Source organism: Penicillium griseofulvum (assembly GCF_001561935.1).
Source record: "Penicillium griseofulvum strain PG3 chromosome Unknown contig_15, whole genome shotgun sequence".
NCBI classification, from domain to species: Eukaryota; Fungi; Ascomycota; class Eurotiomycetes; order Eurotiales; family Aspergillaceae; genus Penicillium; species Penicillium griseofulvum.
Window position 1 is genome coordinate 125338 of NW_024467436.1, and position 23213 is coordinate 148550.

Genomic DNA, 23213 nt, shown 5'->3' on the forward strand with positions numbered 1-23213 from the left:
TCTTCTCCCAATCCGGTTAGTGTATTCCGCCCCCTGCACCGCGGTTGAGGAAAGTCACATGACCACAAATACCTACATACTTGCCCGGGCTAACAGGTCTTGCTCTTCTTTTCTTTCTTCTTCAGCTCTCTTTGCCTATTGGCTTAGATCAAGTGTAGTATCTGTTCTTTTCAGTTTAATCTCTGAAAGTTTCCGTCCAGGAAACACTTTGATTATTCCTATTTTTGGACCTCGTGACTTGGCCCCTGTGCTTGCGCATGCCTCGTCGCACAGTGTCATTTGGCTCACACTACCCCCGATAGACGCGACTCCCTTTTTCATCAACTGTTCGGCATGTCCGGGCGTTTGGAGAAGAAGTTTCGAATGTTTGACTTGTACTTTATATACACTGTTCCCTATGATCCTGTGTTGTTTTGAGTCACGTGTCTCCCTTCTGGTCTTGCCTAACCGGACCCGGAAGGCGGTCTGGGTTTTCTATAAAAGACACCCTATATTCATCCAGTCAATGCACATCCATGGATGTAGGCTACCTAATTACTACTCTATTACCTAATTTCCAACAGGAAAAGCCGCCTAGATATAAAATGAGACGGGGTCCATATTGTGACGCCATGATGATGCTACCAGTGTCATGAATATATAAACCACTTGCTTCTGCACTTCAGTCTCCAAGGTCCTCAGTTTTACCATACTTCTATACCATACTCCTACAAATAATCTACTACCACCCCACTTATTCCCCACATATTTCATCATGGGTTGCGGCTGCGGATCTAGTTGCAACTGCAATGGCGGTGCCCAGAGCTGCTCTTGCGGCGACAAGTGTGACTGCAAGGGATGCGGAGTATGTGATATCTGAAACCTGAAATTTGGGGATATCGCAAAGGCTAACCTCTCATTGTAGAAGTAAATCATTTCTCTACGACTCCGACTCTTGGATATGACACTCTTTGGTCAAGGATGATGAATATGGCTATAATTTGATGAGATAAATGAAGCTTTCGAGCATCAAAAATAAAATTGCATCTCTCGAATCAGAATTCAATTTCCAAATCTTTTCTGTCACATGTAGACCTCATCGTTTATCTTTCAATACTGCTTCGGAAGCTTTAAGCGCCCCCGTAATGCTAAAACATACAAAGGGCGACAACGCATACATGATCTGGATATAGTCAGCGAACTGTTATTTTCCCGTAAAAGCCATGGCTACATACCGTCAACGTTTTTGCAATAACCATCTTTTCCATCTCAGACGCCTGTGCCAGTTCTGCTAACCCAGAAATCACCAGTGCTGGTGGACCAGCAGGCATCAGCATCATACTAAACCAGAGCATCGGATCGTCACCAAGCAGATGAGTTCTCTTAGCTAGGCCATAGATGAGTGAAACACTCAACGCCGGCCAGGCCACCAAACGAACGATAAAGATAGTCGTGATAGCCTTGACTGGAATCCGGGCCGAATTCCCTTCTGCGACCATTCGCTCGAAAGTGATTCCAAGCTTACAGCCAACCATGAAGATTTGCAGCGTCGTAAACAGCTCGCCAATGTTGCGGATGCTTGCAGTCAACCACGCATTAAATACCCCACCATCTTCCTCGTCAAAGAAAAATGCTCGGTGCAACGAAGGGACTAGTCCCAGCACCGTACCGAGAATCGTGCAGATTATTGCCACGTCGGCGAATGGGGATTCGAAGGGCGCGAGGAGTTCCTGCTTGACTCGGCGGGGGAATAATGAGCCGAGCCAGTGCATCGGTCGCCGGATTAGGTTCCCGGCTGATGTTCGGGCTTGCTGAGCGCGTTGCGGGAGTAGTGAAGTTTCTTCGGTGAGTTGTTCGTCCTCTGCTAGAATGCTTGCGGTGCGATCTCGCTCCTCTGGGCTACTGAGGTTATCTCCGCGATCATATAACATCTTCGGTCCAACGATATACGCGATAGTCTTGCTGATCACGCCGCAGACAAGGAAGTAACTCTGAGCACGGTCGACTGCTGATGAGGCGGTTTCGCCATTTCGTAGGATCAATTTCAGACTTCCTACGCTCTGGAGGGAGTGGAGTAGTAACAAGGGTAGAGATGTGGTGTTGTTGAACGTGCAAGCCGGTGTTACCCATTGAGGCAGGCTGAGAAGACGCGATAAGAAATGCACAAGGCCAATCGACGCTGATGTGTAGAAGATCGACCAGACTAGTAACGACAGATAGACGCGATAAGTCAGCTATGCTGGGTGCATCAAGGGTCGCCATGATATACTTATGACTGGAATATAGTTCGTCGCCGTCTCGAGGCGAAGCTCCTCGCCCAAATGCACGATTAATAGGGCTGGTAGGAGGAGTTTCACGCCTAATCCCAACATGTCATTGATTGTCGTCTCGTGAATCAACTGGAGCCGACGAGCAGCAAAACCATAGCACATTGTCAATAGGACGGAAACACAGGCTTGTAGCGCACCCAGGAAGGGTACCACTAAACCTTCGTTGGGCATTTTGCTTCAAATGGCTGACACTTTCAGTTCCATAAGTTCTCAGTCTCAAGAAGAAATGTTTTTGATTTCAATGACCATAGCGTCATAGTGACATAGTGAAAACTACAATTTCTACGTTCTTCGCGATACTACAAGAGTTGCCCAATATCGTCAAGTATAGAGCCCGTTAAACAACGGTTATTGTTATATCTATATCATTTTCACAGAGACAAGCGAATATTCGGCCTTCGGTGGAGTCCACCACCGAGTAAACGGGGAATTCCCCGTGGGGTGCTATAAAGCAGGGGATACCAGGCCTAATTGGCTGCATCTAGTCCCAACTTCGCGTTATAGAGTAAATTTCCATAGTAGCTCAGTGCTTCACAGTCTACATGCCAGAAACACTAGAATTGAAACAAATACGACAACAATGACACTCCTCTAAGACAAATTGGCCATTCAAATGATGTGGGGGGCCTCGGGTAATCGGTCGGAGGAAGGCCGAGATGTCCCCTCTTGAGTAAACAACATAAAGAAGATGGAAACACCTTCTGTTCTTCACCTGTTACACGACTTCTTATATATCTTAAATAATGTCTTCCATCACACTCCGCTCAGCCCTGGAAACCACACCAGTGGCATACGGCTTCTGGTTGACGTATGTTTACTCCCCGCATTTGGAGAGGGGCAGCTCTATCTTGATTCCTCAAAGCTCTATCCAGGAAGGAAACCAGACTAATAGGCCTCCTACTACAGCCTTCCCAGTGCCCCCGTCGCAAAGACTATCCTCCGTCGCAGTCCCGAGTTTACAGAAGGTGGATTCAGCTGGGTCCTAGTTGACGCAGAACATGGATTGATTACCGACACCCACTATTACGAGGTTCGTCCTTCAACTAGTGAATCGAGCTGGAAAATCCAATTGTTAATAATACACCCAGCTCACTAATGCCGTTGGCCTCGAGGGCGCTAGTCCTATTATCCGTGTGCCCTGGCCCGAAGAGTGGATGATCAAGCGTGCTCTTGATGCCGGCGCCCACGGAATTATGACTCCTATGTGTCACTCTGCAGTATGTATAACCGAGATTGTTGCGTTTGCGTGTTTCTTGATTTCTTCAGCACTATACTAGATGCTAACCTCTACCTATCTACCAATAGGAGGACGCTGCCAAGGTCGTTAGCTACTGCAAGTACCCGCCTGTCGGAGTCCGTGGATACGGGCCCATGTTTACTCCCCATTCATTCCCCGGTTTGAAGCCCGCCGAGTACGATGAAAAGACGCACGACGAAGTAATGGTCATTGTGCAAATTGAGTCGCGTCCTGGTGTTGAGAATGTAGAGGAAATTGCGAAGGTCGATGGACTTGATGTGCTGTTTATTGGTGAGATTGGATATTTCGGTGGATTTAGGCAACTAGCTAATATTTCTTCTTAGGACCCTTTGATCTTGCTAAGCAGATGCGTGTCACCCGCGGTGGCGAAGAACACGAGGCTGCTATTCAACGTGTTCTGAATGCTGCCAAATCTGCAGGAAAGAAGGCTGCTATCTTCTGTATGTGTTGTGTTATTTGCTGGTCTTGCTTACCATTTTCTAACTTGGATTCCTAGGCTCCAATGGCGATGATGCTCTTCGCCGCGCACAGCAGGGCTTCGATATGGTTTCCATCACTACTGATGTTGCTGTCTTCGGTGACGGGATGCTCAATGAATTGGAGAAGGCCAAGGGAAGTTCAAAGGTCCAAGGAAAGCGGGATGGTTATTGAAACCTCTCGATATTATATTAACGATGTGTACACAGTAGTAACGCAATGAATTTAAACTATATTATGACACTGCGCTGTCGTTCACTTGCTCTCCTTCATTCTATCTCATTCAACCCTCGTATCAAACGTTGGCTTCTTCGCCACCTTCACTTTGCAAGTACCTCGTTTCACTGACTAGATAGTTTCGTTTTCCTCGATATGACAACAAAAAGTGAGGCTGCAATACCTCCCTAGATGAGCTGATCTAGTAATCCCGATCCCGTGATATGGCGCTGTCTTGGCACCTATGTCTTCCTATGGAGCATGGAAAATACAACATCCATTTACATCCTACATAGCCTGGATAATTTCCGCTTGAGAGTTATTTTTTAAATAAGTGTTATAACATGTTTCCATATGTTTCCCCTTCACTACTACTACTTAACTGACCTATATTGTGATCAATGGGAAATATTGCCTAATGCGGTTGATGCGCTAGTCCTTTTTTGTCGACAAGTGCTAATATGCCCAGGTGAATTAGCCACAAATGTGGTACGTGTTTGTTTCATCTACACATACTCTTCTTCATTCTATCACTTGTTGGTAAGATGGCCGAGTTGGTCTAAGGCGCCAGGTTAAGGTATACCTTAACTCCACAACTAGCAATAGTTTCCTGGTCTCGCAAGAGGCGTGGGTTCGAATCCCACTCTTATCATACTAGTCTTGGCACCTCCGTGTGTCTGTCATTTTTGCTTGTTTTTTTTTGGCTTTCATTGAATGATCTAATGAGCTGCATTGGTCTCTTGATAAACAAGCTTTAATGTTGGGGTGACCATCGTCGCATCCTTTGGATTTCCTTTCTGTCTCTTCGATCCATCTGTTCGATTTCTGTGTTGGGTCCTTGACAAACTGGACATTGCCGACGGCCACTTCATTGCACAGTCGATGAAAGTGAACAGCAATGTGCTTCATAATTGCGTAAAATCCGTAATCGATGCAAGAGCAATTGCTCTGTTGTTATCAGCATAAATGGGAATAGGCTTCATTAAGAAACCTTCAATGCCAAGTTCAATAAGCAATTGTGAAAGCCAGATAGCTTCCTATACCACCAAAGCCTCTGCACTGTAAATCTAGCAAACAAATTAGCAAACTAGCAGACAGCATGGCAAACAGCAGGGTTGATATCCCAACACAAGTATTACTGCCACAGACAGTGAGCCCAGTGGACATCGGCCTAATTTCCCACGTGGAGTGCACTGATGAGTTGTCGCTTGCTGCCACGGCAGTCGTTGCTCAGAGAACTGTGTCTGCTACCCAATTTGGGTACAAAGGTCATTCCGGTCAACATGGATACTGTTGACTTTACCTTCCACACTGGAGTCACCGACTCAGAATGGTGCTTCGATGCTGAGGATTCTATTTCCAAATCTAGATGGTACTTAGCCACCCCAAACAACTTGTTTGGTTTGGACGCCGAAAACGCATGGCTGGGTGTATTTGGTATCATCGAGTGGTGGTTTGAGCATGTGGATCTGGAGTACTACGAGGATGTTGATGATTACATTGAGTCAAGCTCTGATGAAGCGGAAAGTGAGGATTGACAAATGTTTGATTATCTATTTCATACCATGATGTCGGGTATCATCTTGAGGAATATCTCCGGTCGTCATATTTAGTCAGTCGCCAGATTCCTGTCTACAAGAGGTATGCTAATCGACTTAGAGAATGGGTTTTGTTCAATTTTGATTTCCAACCTGAAATAGGTGACCTGTGATTGATATTCTCCATCAGGCTAAGATATACACATGAAGTACCTAAATCAAGCTTCAACCATGAAGAGCTGCGAAGGAACCATCCTCGCCGCAAAGACAAAGCCCATACTTAAAGTGGCTACTGCGGTAAAAGCTGCCAGAAGACCTAATTGCGCCAGACTTTCAATGCCGCGTTTCTCGAATTTAGTACTTCTTCGCTGGCCCAAACGAGTAGTGCGAGTAAGAGTAGGCACATATTTAAACTCAAACAGCGACTCTTCCCCAAGTCCTGTCTTCTTATCGAGGATAAGACTGTAAAAACGCTTTCGGCGGAGCTGGTGAAGATTTTCGTTAGAAAATATGAAGATATGAAAACTTGTGGATAGTTTCACATACTGAAATCATCATCCTGTCAAGGAAATATATCTTTGGTACGATGTATGAAAAACCCATAACCCAGAAACAATATCCCCAGATCAACATCCGATAGTATAGATTAGGTCGAGGAATATCAAGCTCGTCGGAGAGTTGATCTCCATTGAGTAGTCGACTCATTGCTTCCATGAATTCCTTGGATGCAAATGCCGGCGCTGTATTCTCCAGGCCAATAATGATATTCTTCGCCAGGACCTTTCCTGTCTCAGTGGGATCGATCTCAGAAACTAGAAGGGATTCCATCATAGCACGAGCCTTCGCTGTGTTCTTCAACGGGTCAGTAGGTGTGCCCATATAATATGCAACTAGCCTCCATAGTGCGATATAGTCCTCGGTCTCTTGCTGGCTGAGGTAGATGCCCTGTCGCGGAAGACCAAGCCATACCACTGAGCTGCAGAATGTGTTGATAGTGCCGATGCAATCTAGGTCATTAACTGGCGTTCCGTATTTATTGACGTCGTAGTATTCTGGGTTCTGGTCTACCAAACTTAGGATCCTCTTGCGAACAGAGGAATGAAGCAGTCGGACACGAACACATGAGATGTGGCCGTCCCCACCTGGCTTCATGCCTTCCACTGAGTTGTTAACCTGAAGGATATGCTGAAGCGTCTCGAGTAATCGTCGGCGTACCACTTTAGCTCCGAAACCACCGGTTCGCGAAAGGGTTTCGACAACTCGTATTGCACCCCTGGATAAAGAAATGGTTAGTTCTTGTTTGGCACTATTGTCAGGAAGGGGAAATATGCTCTTACATTCCACCAAGTAAGCTTTCAAAGTTGAGCTATTGGGAGGTCAGCCCTTATCCCAACCTAGTAAACGTACTTCATGTGTTCAACTCACAACATTGAGAATCGGAAGGCCATATCGGAAAAAAACATCCTGGGCCCGTTGGATTTGATCCCAGTCAACCCACTCCGGAACTGTATTGATTTCAGTCCAGAGTTCGTTAAGCTTTGGATCCTTCTCCGCATGGTCCCTCAGTAAGCCATAAAGATCCTTCTTGAAAGGCCGTTTATCGGCGCCATCGTCTGTGGAAGGAATTCTGTTCAAGCGATCCACACATTCGTCGGCTAGGGAATCGTAGCTGTGTATCAACGGCTTGAAGTCAGCAGCAGAGGTGTGGAGGTCAGTCCAATGAAAGGAGTAACCCCAGTAGTGACATTCGGTACTATTTCCACTCTTAGCACTCTTGAAAGACATTATGGTGAACTTAGAACACAAGTGTGAATATTATATTAAGATGAATAAAAGCATTTCTATATATCCGAATCATCCAAGAGTGTTGCCGTGGTCCACGGTTAAGAGGAGAGGGGTTAGGGCAATGACATGTGAACTCCAGGGCTTCAGCCACTTACATGTCAAATGTTATGTTCACATGGCTCTTGGACTTTTTAAGATATTATTGGGGATATGCCATGCTTTCAACTTTTCACATCATACCAAGACTCTACATAACGGATCAGGTTATTATTTTAGCCACTTTTATGAGGCTGAGACTCGGGATATTATATTCTAATCCGGGCTCAGGCTGCCTAGGCTCAAGACTGTAACTGTAGACATTTGGGATGGAAGTTTGACTTATGTTATGAGTTTATCGACTCGGTGTAACTCACTTTCAATATATACCTTTATGTGCTGCCAGGCCGATAGCTAGAAAGTGGTCACTAGTCTCTATGTTTTGAATCTCGCAAAGGAGGGTTTCAGCGTGATAGTATCATCTGTCCCGAGAGTGACATAGGACAGACTATCGATTGCCTCCTGGAAGATGAGCTAGAGTATATTGAGAGGATCTCGCATTTGGTAAGAATAAGATCCCGAGTCTGGACCAATTCAAATGGATAAATACAGAGGTTACTGAGGAAATTACCTAGGGTGTTCAGATGACTAGATTAGTGCAGTCAAGCGGCAAAGCCCAGAAGGAACGCCAAGAGGAAATCAACGTGAGACTGTCTTTGAATCCAACGTGTTTTAGAATCCTGCTAATGGCTTTGTATACTGACTTTCTTTGTTCTCATTCTACATCCTTTGGTCCTTTGAGGTTTCATTCCTCAATTCAATGACTTGGTAGCTGTCTAGGCACTAGTTATAAAGACTGCGACTTTCGCTCGTAGACAATGCTTTCTGCGCAATTTCCAAACCCCTTGGACAGACCAATAGCAATGGAGCCAAGGCCAACCATCAAGTTCAAGCTGAATGGGATATCTAGATCCGGCGCTGATATCGATAGCTTGGAACTTCAAGCTTGCTATCGCGCTCTCGACAACCTGCGGTCCTTATTGTTTCAAGCACCGATGCTGGATCTTCTAAAAGACCAAATCGAGGAAGGAAACAACTATTTTGAATTGCTGATTCGAGCCTCTCGGGGAGAATTCAGAGAATGCAGAACATTCATGAAAGTAACTGGGGTCTCGGCGACAGAAATGAGTACAATCTGCAGCCGTTGGCAGCTCTCCCAGCCCCTCGACGAGATGGCAAGAAATTTCGTATTTCCAACGCACCCCGAGAACTATGTGGTCATGTATTCGCCAAAAGCCCCCGCTAGAAGTGGGCCAGACTGCGGGGTGGAGCTCATCGGGGAGCATATGGCCAAGGTTCGATTTGTTGATCTCACGGATAGCGGAGAGATTCCCAAGTGGATGGCAAAGGAGCGAGATGAGGCCTATGAAATGGTAGAGTGCTTGGTCGCAAAACTTGACAGTGGGAGTAAGTTCTTCTATATCATGAATGAATTCATGGATACCCAGGGGGGTTGTAATATCAAGCTACGGGCCTTTTTCCCTTCTGCTTCACCCTGGTCACTGATCAATGGGCATGCTGAACATCTCGCGATTGAGTTTCGAAATCTCCTCCAAATGGTGTATGGGGCCATCGAGGAACTTGAAGACAGCTATTGACCAGTTTTGCGACCGAGATATGACATCATTGAAAGCATTCTGTACTAGATAGCATGATTATTCTAGATCGTCAGTTGCGTGGCTTGAATAATTTCCTGCAATGCAAGCATTAGTGGATTGATTTTCACAGCTGTTCCAAGGTCATTATAGAGTAGATGCCGTGGAGCTCATCGAACTTGTAAGATGAACCAGGTGTGCATTGATTTAGTGGGGAGAGAACCAAATAGAAAGATTTTTTGTAAGACCGTAGAACACTACACCGTAATGTGTGTGATAGGGGAAAAAAAAGCCACAGGTATTACAAGCCAAGCTGAAAGATCGGCTTGCATGACCGCGATTCCGCGGGGAAGAGGCCGAGGATTGGACGAAGAGATCAGGGGGACTCCACGGGGGCTTAAAATCGAAATCCAGTTCAAACACCTGTTTGCAATTCAAAGCGAATGCTAGGCTTGGGAAGACCTCGATTGAGAGCGCGGGCATCGTTGTTGGATCTGATAACCACAAAGCATACGTTGACACAGCCATCACCGCCCGCCGAGCTGCCACCGCTTCCAGACTCGCCCTCCTCAACTACCTCCACCCAATCTGTGTCTCCCCATTCCACACAGGCTTCTTCCATTATGACTTCAGACGATTCTGAGAACCATGGCGCGATCTTTTCGGTCTCCGGCCCTGTCGTCGTGGCCGAGAACATGATCGGTTGTGCTATGTACGAGTTGGTAGGCAGCCCTTCGAGATCGTGGAGAACCCCAGATACTGACCCCATAGTGTCGTGTCGGTCATGACCTGCTTGTTGGTGAGGTTATTCGAATTGAGAAAGATAAGGCCACGATTCAGGTTTACGAGGAAACAGGTAGAGCTCCGCTGCCCCCCAAAGCTGTATGATTTCATACCCCCAAAGAGCTATGCTGACCGAGGTTACTGTTGAACAACAGCTGGTTTGGCTGTCGGAGACCCGGTGACAAGGACAGGAAAGCCTCTTTCAGTCGAGCTGGGCCCTGGTCTGATGGAGACGATCTACGACGGTATTCAGCGACCCCTCAAAGCCATCGCCGACCAATCGAAGAGTATCTACATCCCCCGTGGTATTTCGGTGAATGCTTTGGACCGTGAGCGGAAGTGGGAATACAAGCCTACTACCTTCAAGGTCGGTGATCACATCACTGGTGGTGATATCTGGGGTTCCGTGTTCGAGAACAGCCTGGTGAACGACCACAAGATCCTGCTGCCTCCTCGTGCACGGGGTACCATTACTCGGATTGCTCCTGCTGGAAGCTACACCGTTGACGAGAAGCTGCTCGAGGTGGAGTTCGATGGCAAGAAGTCCGAGTTCGGTATGATGCAGACCTGGCCCGTCCGTGTTCCTCGTCCGGTCAGCGACAGACTGTCTGCCGATGCGCCCTTCATCGTCGGCCAGAGAGTGTTGGATGCTCTCTTCCCCAGTGTTCAGGGTGGTACTGTCTGCATTCCTGGTGCCTTCGGATGTGGAAAGACTGTCATTTCACAGAGTGTGTCCAAGTTCTCAAACAGTGATATCATCGTTTACGTTGGCTGCGGTGAGCGTGGTAACGAGATGGCTGAAGTCTTGATGGATTTCCCCGAGGTACTACATGCTTTCCCAAACTTACTACTATACCATTTTACTAACTGCCGTTCTTTCCCAGCTCTCTATTACCGTCGACGGCCGCAAGGAGCCTATCATGAAGCGTACCTGCCTGATCGCCAACACATCCAACATGCCCGTCGCCGCCCGTGAGGCCTCCATTTATACCGGTATTACTATCGCCGAATACTTCCGTGACCAGGGCAAGGACGTGGCTATGATGGCAGACTCCAGTTCCCGTTGGGCTGAGGCTCTGCGTGAGATCTCTGGTCGTCTGGGTGAGATGCCTGCTGATCAGGGTTTCCCCGCATACCTGGGAGCCAAGCTGGCGTCTTTCTACGAGCGTGCTGGCAAGAGCAGTGCTTTGGGTAGCCCCGAGCGTGTGGGTAGTGTCAGCATCGTCGGTGCTGTCAGTCCCCCCGGTGGTGATTTCTCCGATCCTGTCACTAGCAGTACCCTAGGTATTGTCCAGGTGTTCTGGGGTCTCGATAAGAAGCTGGCGCAGCGCAAGCACTTCCCCTCCGTCAACACCTCCATCTCCTACAGCAAGTACAACGCAGTTTTGGATAAATATTATGAGAAGGATCACCCCGAGTTCCCTCGTCTCCGCGACCAGATTCGTGAACTCTTGGCCAAGTCCGAGGAACTGGACCAGGTCGTCCAGCTTGTCGGTAAGGCGGCACTGGGTGATTCGGATAAGATCACCCTGGACGTGGCCAGCTTGCTCAAGGATGATTTCCTCCAGCAGAACGGATACAGTGACTACGATCAGTTCTGCCCCTTGTGGAAGACTGAGTACATGATGAAGGCGTTTATGGGCTACCACAACGAGGCCCAAAAGGCCATTGCTCAGGGTCAGAACTGGAACAAGGTTCGTGAGGCCACTGCCGATCTTCAGAGTGCTCTGCGTGGCATGAAGTTCGAGGTTCCGCACGACGAGGCAGAGATCTCGGCCAAGTATGAGAAGATTCTCCAGTCTATGACTGAGCGATTCGCCTCTGTTTCGGACGAGTGAAAGTGACATCTTAGCTTAGCATGTATTTTCCTTTAGAAGTTTGTTTGAGCACATTCCCCTGTAGTTATTGTGTCCAACTTGATTTTTTTTTCATTTTCATTTATCCTTGACTGTATAACTTCCTGATTGTACATGTGGCCCGTACGTGTCAGGCAGCACAAGACTTTGGACACATGACCAAAGATTATAGTTATGTTATTTGACTGGTAGGAATACTTCGTTTCTTTAAAATATCTAACCTATAGTACAATTATATTCTTGTGCCTATTTTTGCCTGGAGCCTACGTAGGCAGCTCTGGAGACCGCTCTGGACGCCACTACATCACCGCCTTCCGAGACCAAACAATCCACTTAACATCGTACACCTCCCTACGGTTGTGCTTCATTTCAACTTCTCTGTTGTGTCTCGTTTTTCTTGTCTTTTAATTCCTTGCCTAGAAGCAGTTTCTCATATCTCACATCGCCAGCCATGGCAAGCCCCACGACCGGTCACTCGTGCGCAAACCCCTGTCCCTTTCCGATGCGGTCTGGCTAATCTCCGTGCAGCATAAATGTCAATGACCCCAGTTTGATTTCACTGGTCAACAAGCTTCAAGATGTCTTTTCCACAGTCGGTGTATGTATATCTACTCAGAGCACACAGATCAATTGTGATTCCAGGGGTACCACGTGTGCTAACATCGCTCGCTTTAGGTCCAAAACCCGATCGATTTGCCCCAAATTGCCGTTGTCGGATCACAGTCCAGTGGAAAGAGTTCAGTGCTAGAGAATATCGTTGGCCGCGATTTGTATGTTGGTTGTTTTCTAAGCTTGCGCAGCCCCCGTCCACATCTCCCGTGGCGGGGCATGCGACACGATGTCAACAATAATTGCTAACTAAGTTTTTGTCTTGCAGCTTGCCTCGTGGCTCAGGAATCGTGACTCGGAGACCTCTTATCCTGCAACTGATCAACAAAACCACCACGACAAATGGTGAGACCAAGTTGGAGACAACGGACAGCGAGTCCAACGTGAACGAGTATGGTGAATTCCTGCACCTCCCCGGGGAGAAGTTCTACGATTTCAACAAGATCCGGGATGAGATCGTGCGCGAAACAGAAACCAAGGTCGGAAAGAATGCCGGCATCTCGCCCTCCCCGATCAACCTGCGTATCTACTCCCCCAACGTCTTGACTTTGACCCTCGTCGATCTGCCCGGTTTGACCAAGGTGCCCGTCGGAGATCAACCGAAGGATATTGAGAGACAGATCCGTGATATGGTTCTCAAGTATATCAGCAAGCCCAACGCAATCATCCTAGCAGTCACTTCGGCCAACCAAGATCTTGCGAACTCCGATGGTCTAAAGCTGGCGCGTGAGGTGGACCCTGAGGGTCAGCGCACCATTGGTGTGTTGAGTAAGGTCGATCTGATGGACGAAGGAACTGATGTGGTGGATATTCTCGCTGGACGAATTATTCCCTTGCGCCTGGGTTATGTGCCGGTGGTCAACCGTGGTCAGCGTGACATTGAGAACAAGAAACTCATTGCTTACGCCCTAGAGAACGAGAAGAACTTCTTCGAGAACCACAAGGCATACCGTAATAAGGCCTCCTACTGCGGTACGCCGTATCTGGCACGGAAATTGAACTTGGTACGAGTTAGCCCCCAATCGTCTCGGAGACCTTTGAACTAACAGACTTCCCCTTTTTAGATCCTTATGATGCACATCAAGCAAACCCTGCCCGATATTAAGGCCCGCATTTCCGCCTCTCTCCAGAAATACACCGCAGAGCTAGGGCAACTAGGTGACTCTATGCTCGGCAATAGCGCCAACATCATCCTGAACATCATCACTGAATTCAGCAACGAGTACCGTACAGTCCTGGAGGGAAATAACCAAGAGTTGTCCAGCATCGAGCTGTCTGGTGGTGCTCGTATTTCCTTTGTGTTCCACGAACTCTACTCCAACGGTATCAAGGCTGTCGATCCCTTCGACGTCGTGAAAGACATCGACATCCGGACCATCCTTTACAACTCGTCCGGTTCCTCACCCGCACTATTTGTTGGCACCACCGCCTTCGAATTGATCGTCAAGCAACAGATCAGGCGCCTGGAAGAGCCTAGCTTGAAATGTATCTCGCTGGTTTACGACGAGTTGGTGCGCATCCTGAGCCAGCTCTTGACCAAGCAGCTGTTCCGCCGCTACCCCATGCTGAAGGAGAAGTTCCACGCCGTCGTCATTTCCTTCTTCAAGAAGTGCCTTGAGCCCACCAACAAGCTGGTCAAGGACTTGATCAACATGGAATCCACCTACGTGAACACCGGCCACCCCGATTTCCTGAACGGACACCGCGCCATGACTCTCGTCAACGAGCGTCAGGCAGCAGCCAAGCCTACACAGGTCGACCCCAAGACCGGCAAGCCTCTTCTCCCAGCCCGTGCCCAAAGCCCCTCGCTTGACACTACCGGCGAGGCCACCAACAACAGTGGATTCTTTGGCAGTTTCTGGGCTTCCAAGAACAAGAAGAAGATGGCCCTCATGGAGGCTCCTCCCCCAACTCTTAAGGCCTCAGCTAGCTTGTCTGAGCGTGAATCCACTGAAGTTGAGGTTATCAGTAAGTGAACCAGCTCATGGAAATCATTGTGCAAATTCGCTAACATTCACGCAGAACTCCTGATTACCTCCTACTTCAACATTGTCAAGCGCACAATGATCGACATGGTCCCCAAGGCGGTGATGTACACCCTGGTCCAGTATGCACCATCCATGCAAAATCCCCACCCCGATGCTTGAGTATACTAACATATCATTTCCCTAGATTCACCAAGGATGAGATGCAACGCGAACTCCTGGAGAACATGTACCGCACCAACGAGCTCGATGAACTCCTCAAGGAGAGCGATTACACGACCCGCCGACGAAAGGAATGCCAGCAGATGGTCGAGAGCTTGGGTCGCGCCAGCGAAATTGTTAGCCAAGTTCAGTGACGAAATAGTGGACTTGGTCGACAGACGATTTATCCAAGGAAAACTCATCCCCATTGACCGCTGTATGATTGAGCTATCGCGTCGGCGCAGTTGGACTCCTCGCATCTCTCTGTGATTTTTGCACTCCGAATATCTTGACTATACTCCGTTCTTGCTTTGCCGTTCCTACCCTTGGTTAGCGACTTGTTCCGTTGGTTTAGATATTGATCTCGGTGGTCTGGGTTCGGGGGTTCGGATTTCGGATTCGTGTCCTTGGTCTTTAGTTTTGATACGAGGGGGGAGTTCTTTGCTTCTTCCATGTGGTTTTTTCGTTCTTATCCCCCAATTTGAGAGCTCTATACCGTTTCTTTTTCTCATTACTTGGTCTGTTGTCTGTGTTCGCGGACCTTTCATGCCCTGGACGCCCGGATGATTGTATCAATTAATTTCTCTGCTTTATGACTTAGCTTAGAATTCAGATTTTGACTTTTCAATTTATTTGTATATCGGATGTCTACACTAAATGGACTAATTTGAAGATGAACTAAATGATTGTACCTTTTGTATGTGAAACCCTGACACGGTACCTTTCTGGATGCATACGGGTATTCCAAGGCCACCGCTTTTGATGACATAAGATCAGTTCATGTTCATCACCTCTAGGGCTCCCCCGACTTATCCTTCTAGGTATGATTCGATGGCTCTCAGCATTTCCTACCTGTTAAAATCTCTTATTGTAGATAGATTACTATACGTTTGTTACTCTTAACTTTTGTCTTACAGCATAGCCCCTCAATTGGTTGGCTATTGCAATGTTCTTGGAGATTTAACGCTAGTGCCCTTATACAGAGGGACTTTTGTCTAAAACACATGCCTCATTTTCCCCCTTTAAGTCTACTATAGATACGAGGAATCCGTAATCGTCTATCAAACTGAACTCTCTTATCATAAAAATGCCATCGCATCCACTATCTCCGCAAGTCCTCCAGGCGGACACCACGCCAGTCACGCACACCCGTGTGGTCACTGTGGTGGTACATACCCTTGGCCCAGCCCTAACACCAGCGATAACCATTGGTCGATCTACTTGCTCCATCCTGATGGGGTGTCGTCGACTCGCATCAACATGAGGGCTGAGTTTGATAATCCAACGGGGATTCTTGATTGGACCAAACATGGATACATCCAAACTACGTCGGCCGTCAGGTATTGGGATTTCCCAGTTGCTGCAGGGGTCACTGTATTATTCTTTGCACGTGTCATATAACATCTTCGCCGTGATCAATATGAGATGTCTGGGGGAGGCTCAGGCTGCCGGTGTTGGGTGTAAGTAAAAAAAAGTCTTTCGAGGGTTCCGATCTAATTTATTGAAGCAGGTACACCGTCATGTCCGACATGGCTCAGAATAATATATTTATCAGAATGCTCCAAACGTAATCTGGCCCAGCCTGTTATATCTATACCACACACGAAAGGAGCCAACGGCATTACACATGATTCAAGGGGAGTTTTTCTAGTGTGTTTCCACCATCTGACAGGATGGACTGGGATATTGATAGCTGTAATTGGACTTGGTACTATGTAATCAATATGGCGTATGACATGTCATCCATTTTGGACTTCTGCGGGTTTTAAGTGGCAGAAGTGATTTCTAAATACATAAACCGGGAGTAACTTCCAGTAGATACAAAAGAAACCCAACTCCCTAAGCAAATGTCGACACATGGAAGTTGATGATGCATGCCCATGAAAGCGAAATCTGAGCTGAGCTTTCAAAACTCAGAGTCGGTTGCAAGGTGTAATTACCAACCATTCTCCTCCATGCTTCCTGTTTCATGCATGCAAATTCATTTCTTCTTGCCCCTCCCCCGTGCGTTCCCTTTCCCCCATTCCGATTTAACATGTCCCTCTTCCCCCCCAGATGACTATGTTGGGATTTATGTTGATGGTTGTTCGAGGCGGGTGGTTGACCAGTCTGCCGATTGTCCTGAAGCTGAAGCCCGCCACGGTCAGACTGGAAGTAGTTGATTGAGATGGATGGTTAAACTTGTTGATCCGCCAGTCTGCCGATTGTCCTGAAGCCAAAAGGCCCGCCACGGTCAGACTGGGAGTGGATGGTTGAGCTCGTCGGTTGGGTTTGTCGGTTGATAGATTGTTTCGTCGACTAGTCTGCCGATTGTCCTGAAGCCAAAGGCCCGCCACGGTCAGACTAGGAGAGATTGGTTAGGGTGGATGATTGAAACGGTTGGGTTAGCTGGATCGGATCGTTCAAAGGGGATAATTGAAGCGGTTGTTCGTGCAGTCTGCCGATTGTCCTGAAGCCGTAAGGCCCGCCACGGTTAGACTGGAAATGGTTGATCGAATTTCGTCGGTTGAATTGGGTTGCTCGACCAGCCTGCCGATTGTCCTGAAGCCGTAAGGCCCGCCACGGTCAGACTGGAATTGGGTTTGGATTGGTTGATTGAATTGAGTTGACTGAGGATGGTTGTTTGAAGTGTTTGACTGTCCAGTCTACCGATTGTCCTGAAGCCGAAGCCCGCCACGGTTAGACTGGAAGTAGTTTTGATTGAGATATTTGATCGATTTGAGTTGATCGGAAGTGTTTGTTTGATTGAGGTGGATGGTTGAAGTGGTTGATTGACCAGTCTACCGATTGCCCTGAAGCCGAAGCCCGCCACGGTTAGACTGGGAGAGGTTGGTTGAGTTGGTTGATTGAATCGGGTGGTTCGACCAGTCTGCCGATTGTCCTGAAGCCGAAGCCCGCCACGGTCAGACTGGAAATGGTTGATCGAAGTTCACTGAAGTGACAGTTGCTTGATATGGATAGTATATTGAAGTGATAATTGAAGTGGTTGCTTGTTTGAAATGGATGGTTGATCGGGGATTGATCGAATCGAAGTAGATGACTGAAGTAGATGACTGAAATGGATGCTTGATCGAAGGATTGGTTGAAGCAGATGATTGAAGTGGACGCTTGTCGAATATGGTTGTAGATCTCTTTCTCTCTTTTTTTTTTTTCTTTCTTTTTTCTTTTTTCTTTCTTTTTCTTTTTCTTTTTTCCTTTCTGTTCTCTCTTTTCTCTTCTTTTTTTGTTTTTTTTTTTTTTTTTTTTTTTTTTTTGTTTTTTTTTTTTTTTTTTTTTTTCCTGTCAAATTCACCGTGCTAGCCTGCCAATGTCACGGCAAGACTACTAATTGAGGTTGATGAATGGTAATTGGTGTTGTTTTCTTTTTTGTTTTTCTTTCTTGTTTTTGCTTTTGGAAGGGGGTTTTGGGGCTTGGTATCGGGGAGTTGTCATGAGATGGTATGGTAGGCTGAATCCGAAGGTAAATCAGGTTTGTTGCACATAGGCATTGTGCCAAGTGGGTGGGATGCGTGCATGGCCTTTGACTGGAGAAGTTGCGGCAGTCACATGCAGAGAAAGTCGACAAACATGGGGGACGGTGAGAAATGGGATTCCTGTGACAGAAGGCACCGAGGTGCATCCACGTCAGCCAACGGACTAGTGAGTAAGACCTTCCACTCGTCATTGCAGAGCAGAAGGAACAGAGAGGAGGGGAGGGTTCTGATGCTGGGGTTCTTACCTGAATTGCTGCAAACCACAATATGAATTGATGTTTATGGTGGTACGTTGCTACGTTGCAAGTAGCAACATGCAGATGAATGGCCATTGAGGTCTGAGTGGAAGGCCTGTCCAAATGGGACAGATGAGTAACCTTGTCACATGTCTGATATAGTCAGCTTTGTAAAATGAAGGGCTGGAGGTATGACATAAGTGATGTTGATGTGGTGATGGAATGCTGATGATAGGGCAAGTGTGTGACAGGGTAATGGAAGGTTAAGGACCTCGTGATAAGACAAGGTTGATGATAGGGCAAGGCCCTGGCATCATGTTGGAGAGGTAGTGGATGGTCAAGGTGCGATGGAGGGGAAGATACTCACTGTGTGCAGCAGAGATGGAAGATGAAAAGCCATATTGGTGAAGGACATGTGGTTTAGGGTCTATGAGATAAGTGCATATATGTTAGTGACTGAAGGATGGTGACATGTGATGACAAATGGTCATAGGTAGTAGGCAGACTTACTATAGTAGACATGATGGACCATGTGTGTGGGGGTTGACGTGACGTGGCATGTCGCGACGACACGTTGTTGGCAGTCAAAGGTGGTGATAGGATCGATTGCAGATAAACCTTGATGCAAGATACAATGGGAGGTTTAATGATGGACTAGGTATCAATGAGACCCAAGTTGATGATGGAATGTACTTGGGATTGATAGAACCCCTAATGAAAAGGGGGGATTGATGAGGTGGTAGATGAGAAGGATGGGGAGTTGAAGAAGAAAGAAAGAAATGGGAGGAGGGGGTATGGTATTTATAGGTAGGAGATTTACCGTTTAGGAAGGTACAGCAGTGCTGTTCTGGGAAGGAACAATGGGAGACAACAGGACCCCTCGCTCCTTCCCCCATTGTCTATTGCCATAAAAGGTGAGATCCCGCCTCCCCCACACCCACCTGCCTCAACAGACTTTATGCGGGCTTGACCAGGCACATGCGAAGCCATCAACGAGTGGGCGTTATTAAAGAAGGCATGAAGAACTGTAGCTTGCAAACCAGCATTGGGGATAAATTAAAGCTATTCAGAGCACACTAAAGATGTGACCATGCTATGTTATTCTGTTTCCGATGTATTTATATCCTGTACTCTAGACTCATGTTTGCCTTCTTTCTAAGGGCTCAGTCTCCGAATCATCAGATAGAGCACCGAGACTCGTAGTGTTTCCATAGTGCAGCGCCCATCGATCAATTTTTGTAGACCGAACACCCAAACACAAGCACACTAAGCCAGAAGAAAGATACCTATAAACTTCAAAATGAGCAACACACGTTGTGAAGTAAATTTGTTCTGAGATCTATGAAGCTTTTATGTACGGATATAGAGCTGAAGATAAGCTTTTGACGCTAGACAATGTTCGGAATAGCGTATCCGCTCTTCATGCGGCCTCCTGGGGTTCCCGAGGTCTCAGGCATGAGCATCATGGGTAGAGTCCTTGGTAACGTTAAAAGCAAGAAATATTCCGTATAATTGACTAATGTCTAGTATCACCCGGCATGTTTATAAGAATAATGCCATTCCTCCTTGTTCATGTCCTGTCGCACCTTGTAATTCCTCTCCGCGGCGTCAATAATCGCCGTATCCAAATCGGCGACGATGAACCCCTCCTCGGTCCCCATCTTAGCTACCGGCCCCACAAGAGGAAGTGTAATCTGCGACAAGCCCAAGAAATCCTCCGATGGCCCGGCTGCGTTCGCAAAGACAACCCCACACGTGTTCTCGAAGCAGCGTGATATAATGGTCGATTGGACGAACAGACTTTCACAATCCGGTTTATACGCGCGGGCCTCGAGCGAGGCATCGTGGGGGGTCCCTGATAGCAGTTTCAGTTAGATCCAATAACACATACAAGTACAGGCTAGGAAGAGTTCAACATACAGTATGTAGGCACAATCACAATCTGCGCCCCGTCAAGGATCAATTCCCGGAATGGCTCGGGGAATGCTAAATCCCAGCAGATCAACATCCCCACACGGCCGATTGGAGTGTCAATTGCCACATGGCGCTCTGACCCTGAGGTGAGGTAGGGCCGTTCCGGATGCCAGAGGTTCATTTTGCGGTAGGAGCCAAGGATAGTGCCATCATTCGAGATGAAGTAGGCTGTATTGTAGAACAGGGGTGACTGGTCAGGTGCTGTAAACTTTTCAATCATTGTACCCGGTACGATGCAAATTTGCAGTTCCTTCGCCAGTCTTTGGTAGTTTTCTAGGTACTGGGCCGTTTCGCCGGCCTGAATTGCCCAGAGGGGGTCTGTGGGGACCATTCCGTTGATGTGATATCTAGTTGTCTTGAATCAGCGAGTGTTCGTCTGACTGGGGTCTATTGTGTTGGACAGGTCTGATGTCACGTTTCTTACTCTGGAAGGACGGCTAGCTCAGCGCCTTGAGCAGCGGCCTGACGGATGTAGTAGCATGCTTTCGTATGGTTGTGCTGGATATCAAGCTCCTGAGAAAATGTAAGTCAATCCGATTGGCATGAGACTACACGCGAGGAGTGGGTTGAAGCTTGGGCACGGCCCAATGCGATGCACCCACCTTGATATGCCATTGAATAACGGAAATACGATGCGTAGGAGCCATAGTATGTCAGTTTTACAGGTATGAGAACCTATTTAGAATGAAGAGAAGAAGTAAATTCCAGAATTAAGTACTATCAATGGTTATATACTGGCTACCCCAACATGATGTTGGAGAAATTGGGGTCGATGAACAATGCAACCCCAACCCCACTATGATCAGCTCGTCAGTCCAACAAGGATTAGCATACTCAATACAAGAATGGTCAGCCGTAAATGGTTGCGAGATATAGAATATGTTGGGGCGAAAAGGACATAAATTTCCTAAACTAGCCGTTCCATCTACCCACGGATGCAGAAGATATATAATGTCATGACGTCATGATGTCATCCAGTACCCTATAAGTTTATATATAGCACCCAAAACAAACATTATACGCTCGCAATGCTGTAAGATGAGAAACGTAGTTGCACAAAAACGAACAGCCTTGGGAAAATCACCAGTCTATTGCACAGTAGCAAGCAGTCAATACTTGGAGACACTACACATCAGGTACACGCTACGTAGCGAGTAGTCAGAGACCATCAACATTGTTTATAAGGTAGCACAATCACCAGTTTGCCAATTTGAAGTTGCAGACAATTACGGAGGCAGTACACGAAACGTGTTTCATTGCGCTGATTTCTTAAAACCTGGCGTTCACGGCGCTGAAGGTACGTAGTGTTTGCTGCCTGACGCAACCCCTTTGATCAACCAAGATAATCCATACACACGGGCATGCCACCGAGTCTGCGAGGCGCAGACATTCATTTTCAACTAAGCTTAGTCCCAATCTACGCAAATCAGCCTACCGTGAACCGAACCGAACCGACTCCCGGTCGCACGAATATCTCCCACTCCCCGTCCGGCTTGCGCGCACCGAGTTCCCAATACCCCTAGCTTGCATCGACAGCCTCCATAAATTGAACCAGGGGACTTCAGTAGTTCTGGCCACCAACTGAGAATTAAGCAGGGGACCCGAACTCCCCTATCCAGCCAGGGGCAGTATCTTCGAACACAGATTCATCGCTTTCGCACCCTTATCGCTGGCGATTGCACGCCTAACAGGACATTCGCTGATGAGATCCCTTCCCCTAGGCAACATCAGTTAGTGCGGCTTGGTTCTTGATGATTTCTCTAGGCCTTCTCTGCTAACACCGCATCGCCCAGTCGGGATGATATTGGAAGTACTACAGATACAGATGGGAAATAGCCAATACTGTTTCCACTATACCCCGCGTGTTGTTTTATCTAGAAGAAAAGCACATATTTAATAGGCAAAGCCTATGGAACAGCAGGGTACATGTATTTATGCCCTGTAAATGTAGCAAGCACTGTAGTAAATAACACAGATCTCAGTCTGAAATCAGACTAGTAAGCAGCAGGGATAGGATATTCCAACAAGGATTCTTCTAAGCGGATAGCGCTGACGACAACGGCTCCTCTAATCAACAATCGTGGCGACCTCCCGCGAACTCCCTCCGCCAGACCCGTGGCGCTCGGGATGTCTCCTGATCAGCACGACACCGGAACAAGTCTTGTCCCAAACACAATTGCACGGTCATGCCATCAAGAGGCTGGGTGACTCTACCAATGGCCTGGGGATAAGGTTCTCTGTTCCTAGCCAAGGCTGCTCCTCCTCAGAGGACCCGGATATCAACGTGATCATTTCTTGCCGAGTCTCCCAAGGAGTCCCCTCGAAGGAAAAGCTGAGGGGACTTCCACCTCCTCTGATTCCCTTGACAGTTCTTCCAAAGTCGCGCGTCAAACACCTCCCGCAGTGGACCGGCGTTCACTCTCGATCTCCGCCTGATGATGTCTGTTATAGCTGTTCGGTAGGGGATTGGTGTTCTTGATCGGGAGACGGGCGGCAGAGGAGAATTGGGACAAAGCGAGGAGGACGCCAAATTTGAACTAGATGGACTGCATTTTGATGGCCAGAGGGTAGTAGTATTTGGAAGAAATAGATTCAGATCGGACTGGAGGTTGAAAGGGGAATGTAAGACTGGATGGTGAACAACTTTGAAGTGAATGACGGGTGGAAGAGACCTTAGCATGGAACATTACTTGAGATTGTCGTTAGCCCGATTCAATAGGATTTTCTAGTTCTAATTTCTGCTTGGCTCGAGTTCCCGGGGATCCTTAGGTGATGTAGCGAATGATCTTATATACCGAGTCTCTACGGACTCATGAATTTTA

General features: G+C 47.5%; 8 protein-coding genes across 8 annotated transcripts; 5 read left to right on the top strand and 3 right to left on the bottom strand.

Moving 5' to 3' along the window:
* Positions 1-1075: 1075 nt before the first annotated feature.
* On the bottom strand, positions 1076-2480 carry PGRI_094320 (Auxin Efflux Carrier superfamily; the record flags this gene model as incomplete). The annotated part of the gene is made up of 3 exons (XM_040797145.1): positions 1076-1162; positions 1215-2182; positions 2249-2480. 3 exons carry the CDS (start codon positions 2478-2480, stop codon positions 1076-1078), a joined length of 1287 nt encoding a protein of 428 aa, XP_040649956.1.
* Positions 2481-3052: 572 nt separating this feature from the next.
* PGRI_094330 (HpcH/HpaI aldolase family protein) lies at positions 3053-4218 on the top strand (the record flags this gene model as incomplete). The annotated part of the gene is made up of 6 exons (XM_040797146.1): positions 3053-3117; positions 3225-3339; positions 3398-3526; positions 3615-3837; positions 3891-4007; positions 4064-4218. The coding sequence occupies 6 exons, from the start codon at positions 3053-3055 to the stop codon at positions 4216-4218; spliced, it is 804 nt and encodes a 267-aa protein (XP_040649957.1).
* Positions 4219-5543: 1325 nt separating this feature from the next.
* Positions 5544-5798, top strand: PGRI_094340 (uncharacterized protein; the record flags this gene model as incomplete). Its single annotated transcript, XM_040797147.1, has 1 exon — positions 5544-5798. One exon carries the CDS (start codon positions 5544-5546, stop codon positions 5796-5798), a length of 255 nt encoding a protein of 84 aa, XP_040649958.1.
* Positions 5799-6016: 218 nt separating this feature from the next.
* On the bottom strand, positions 6017-7583 carry PGRI_094350 (oxygenase MpaB family protein; the record flags this gene model as incomplete). Its single annotated transcript, XM_040797148.1, has 4 exons — positions 6017-6283; positions 6345-7071; positions 7136-7164; positions 7224-7583. 4 exons carry the CDS (start codon positions 7581-7583, stop codon positions 6017-6019), a joined length of 1383 nt encoding a protein of 460 aa, XP_040649959.1.
* Positions 7584-8542: 959 nt separating this feature from the next.
* PGRI_094360 (uncharacterized protein) lies at positions 8543-9277 on the top strand (the record flags this gene model as incomplete). Its single annotated transcript, XM_040797149.1, has 1 exon — positions 8543-9277. One exon carries the CDS (start codon positions 8543-8545, stop codon positions 9275-9277), a length of 735 nt encoding a protein of 244 aa, XP_040649960.1.
* Positions 9278-9897: 620 nt separating this feature from the next.
* On the top strand, positions 9898-11895 carry PGRI_094370 (H(+)-transporting V1 sector ATPase subunit A; the record flags this gene model as incomplete). The annotated part of the gene is made up of 4 exons (XM_040797150.1): positions 9898-9996; positions 10046-10130; positions 10213-10880; positions 10942-11895. 4 exons carry the CDS (start codon positions 9898-9900, stop codon positions 11893-11895), a joined length of 1806 nt encoding a protein of 601 aa, XP_040649961.1.
* Positions 11896-12364: 469 nt separating this feature from the next.
* PGRI_094380 (dynamin-like GTPase vpsA) lies at positions 12365-14863 on the top strand (the record flags this gene model as incomplete). The annotated part of the gene is made up of 7 exons (XM_040797151.1): positions 12365-12390; positions 12442-12511; positions 12589-12683; positions 12791-13526; positions 13587-14490; positions 14545-14629; positions 14695-14863. The coding sequence occupies 7 exons, from the start codon at positions 12365-12367 to the stop codon at positions 14861-14863; spliced, it is 2085 nt and encodes a 694-aa protein (XP_040649962.1).
* Positions 14864-19805: 4942 nt separating this feature from the next.
* Positions 19806-21038, bottom strand: PGRI_094390 (carbon-nitrogen hydrolase family protein; the record flags this gene model as incomplete). Its single annotated transcript, XM_040797152.1, has 5 exons — positions 19806-19893; positions 19951-20272; positions 20338-20738; positions 20816-20904; positions 20994-21038. 5 exons carry the CDS (start codon positions 21036-21038, stop codon positions 19806-19808), a joined length of 945 nt encoding a protein of 314 aa, XP_040649963.1.
* Between the last annotated feature and the right edge of the window lie 2175 nt (positions 21039-23213).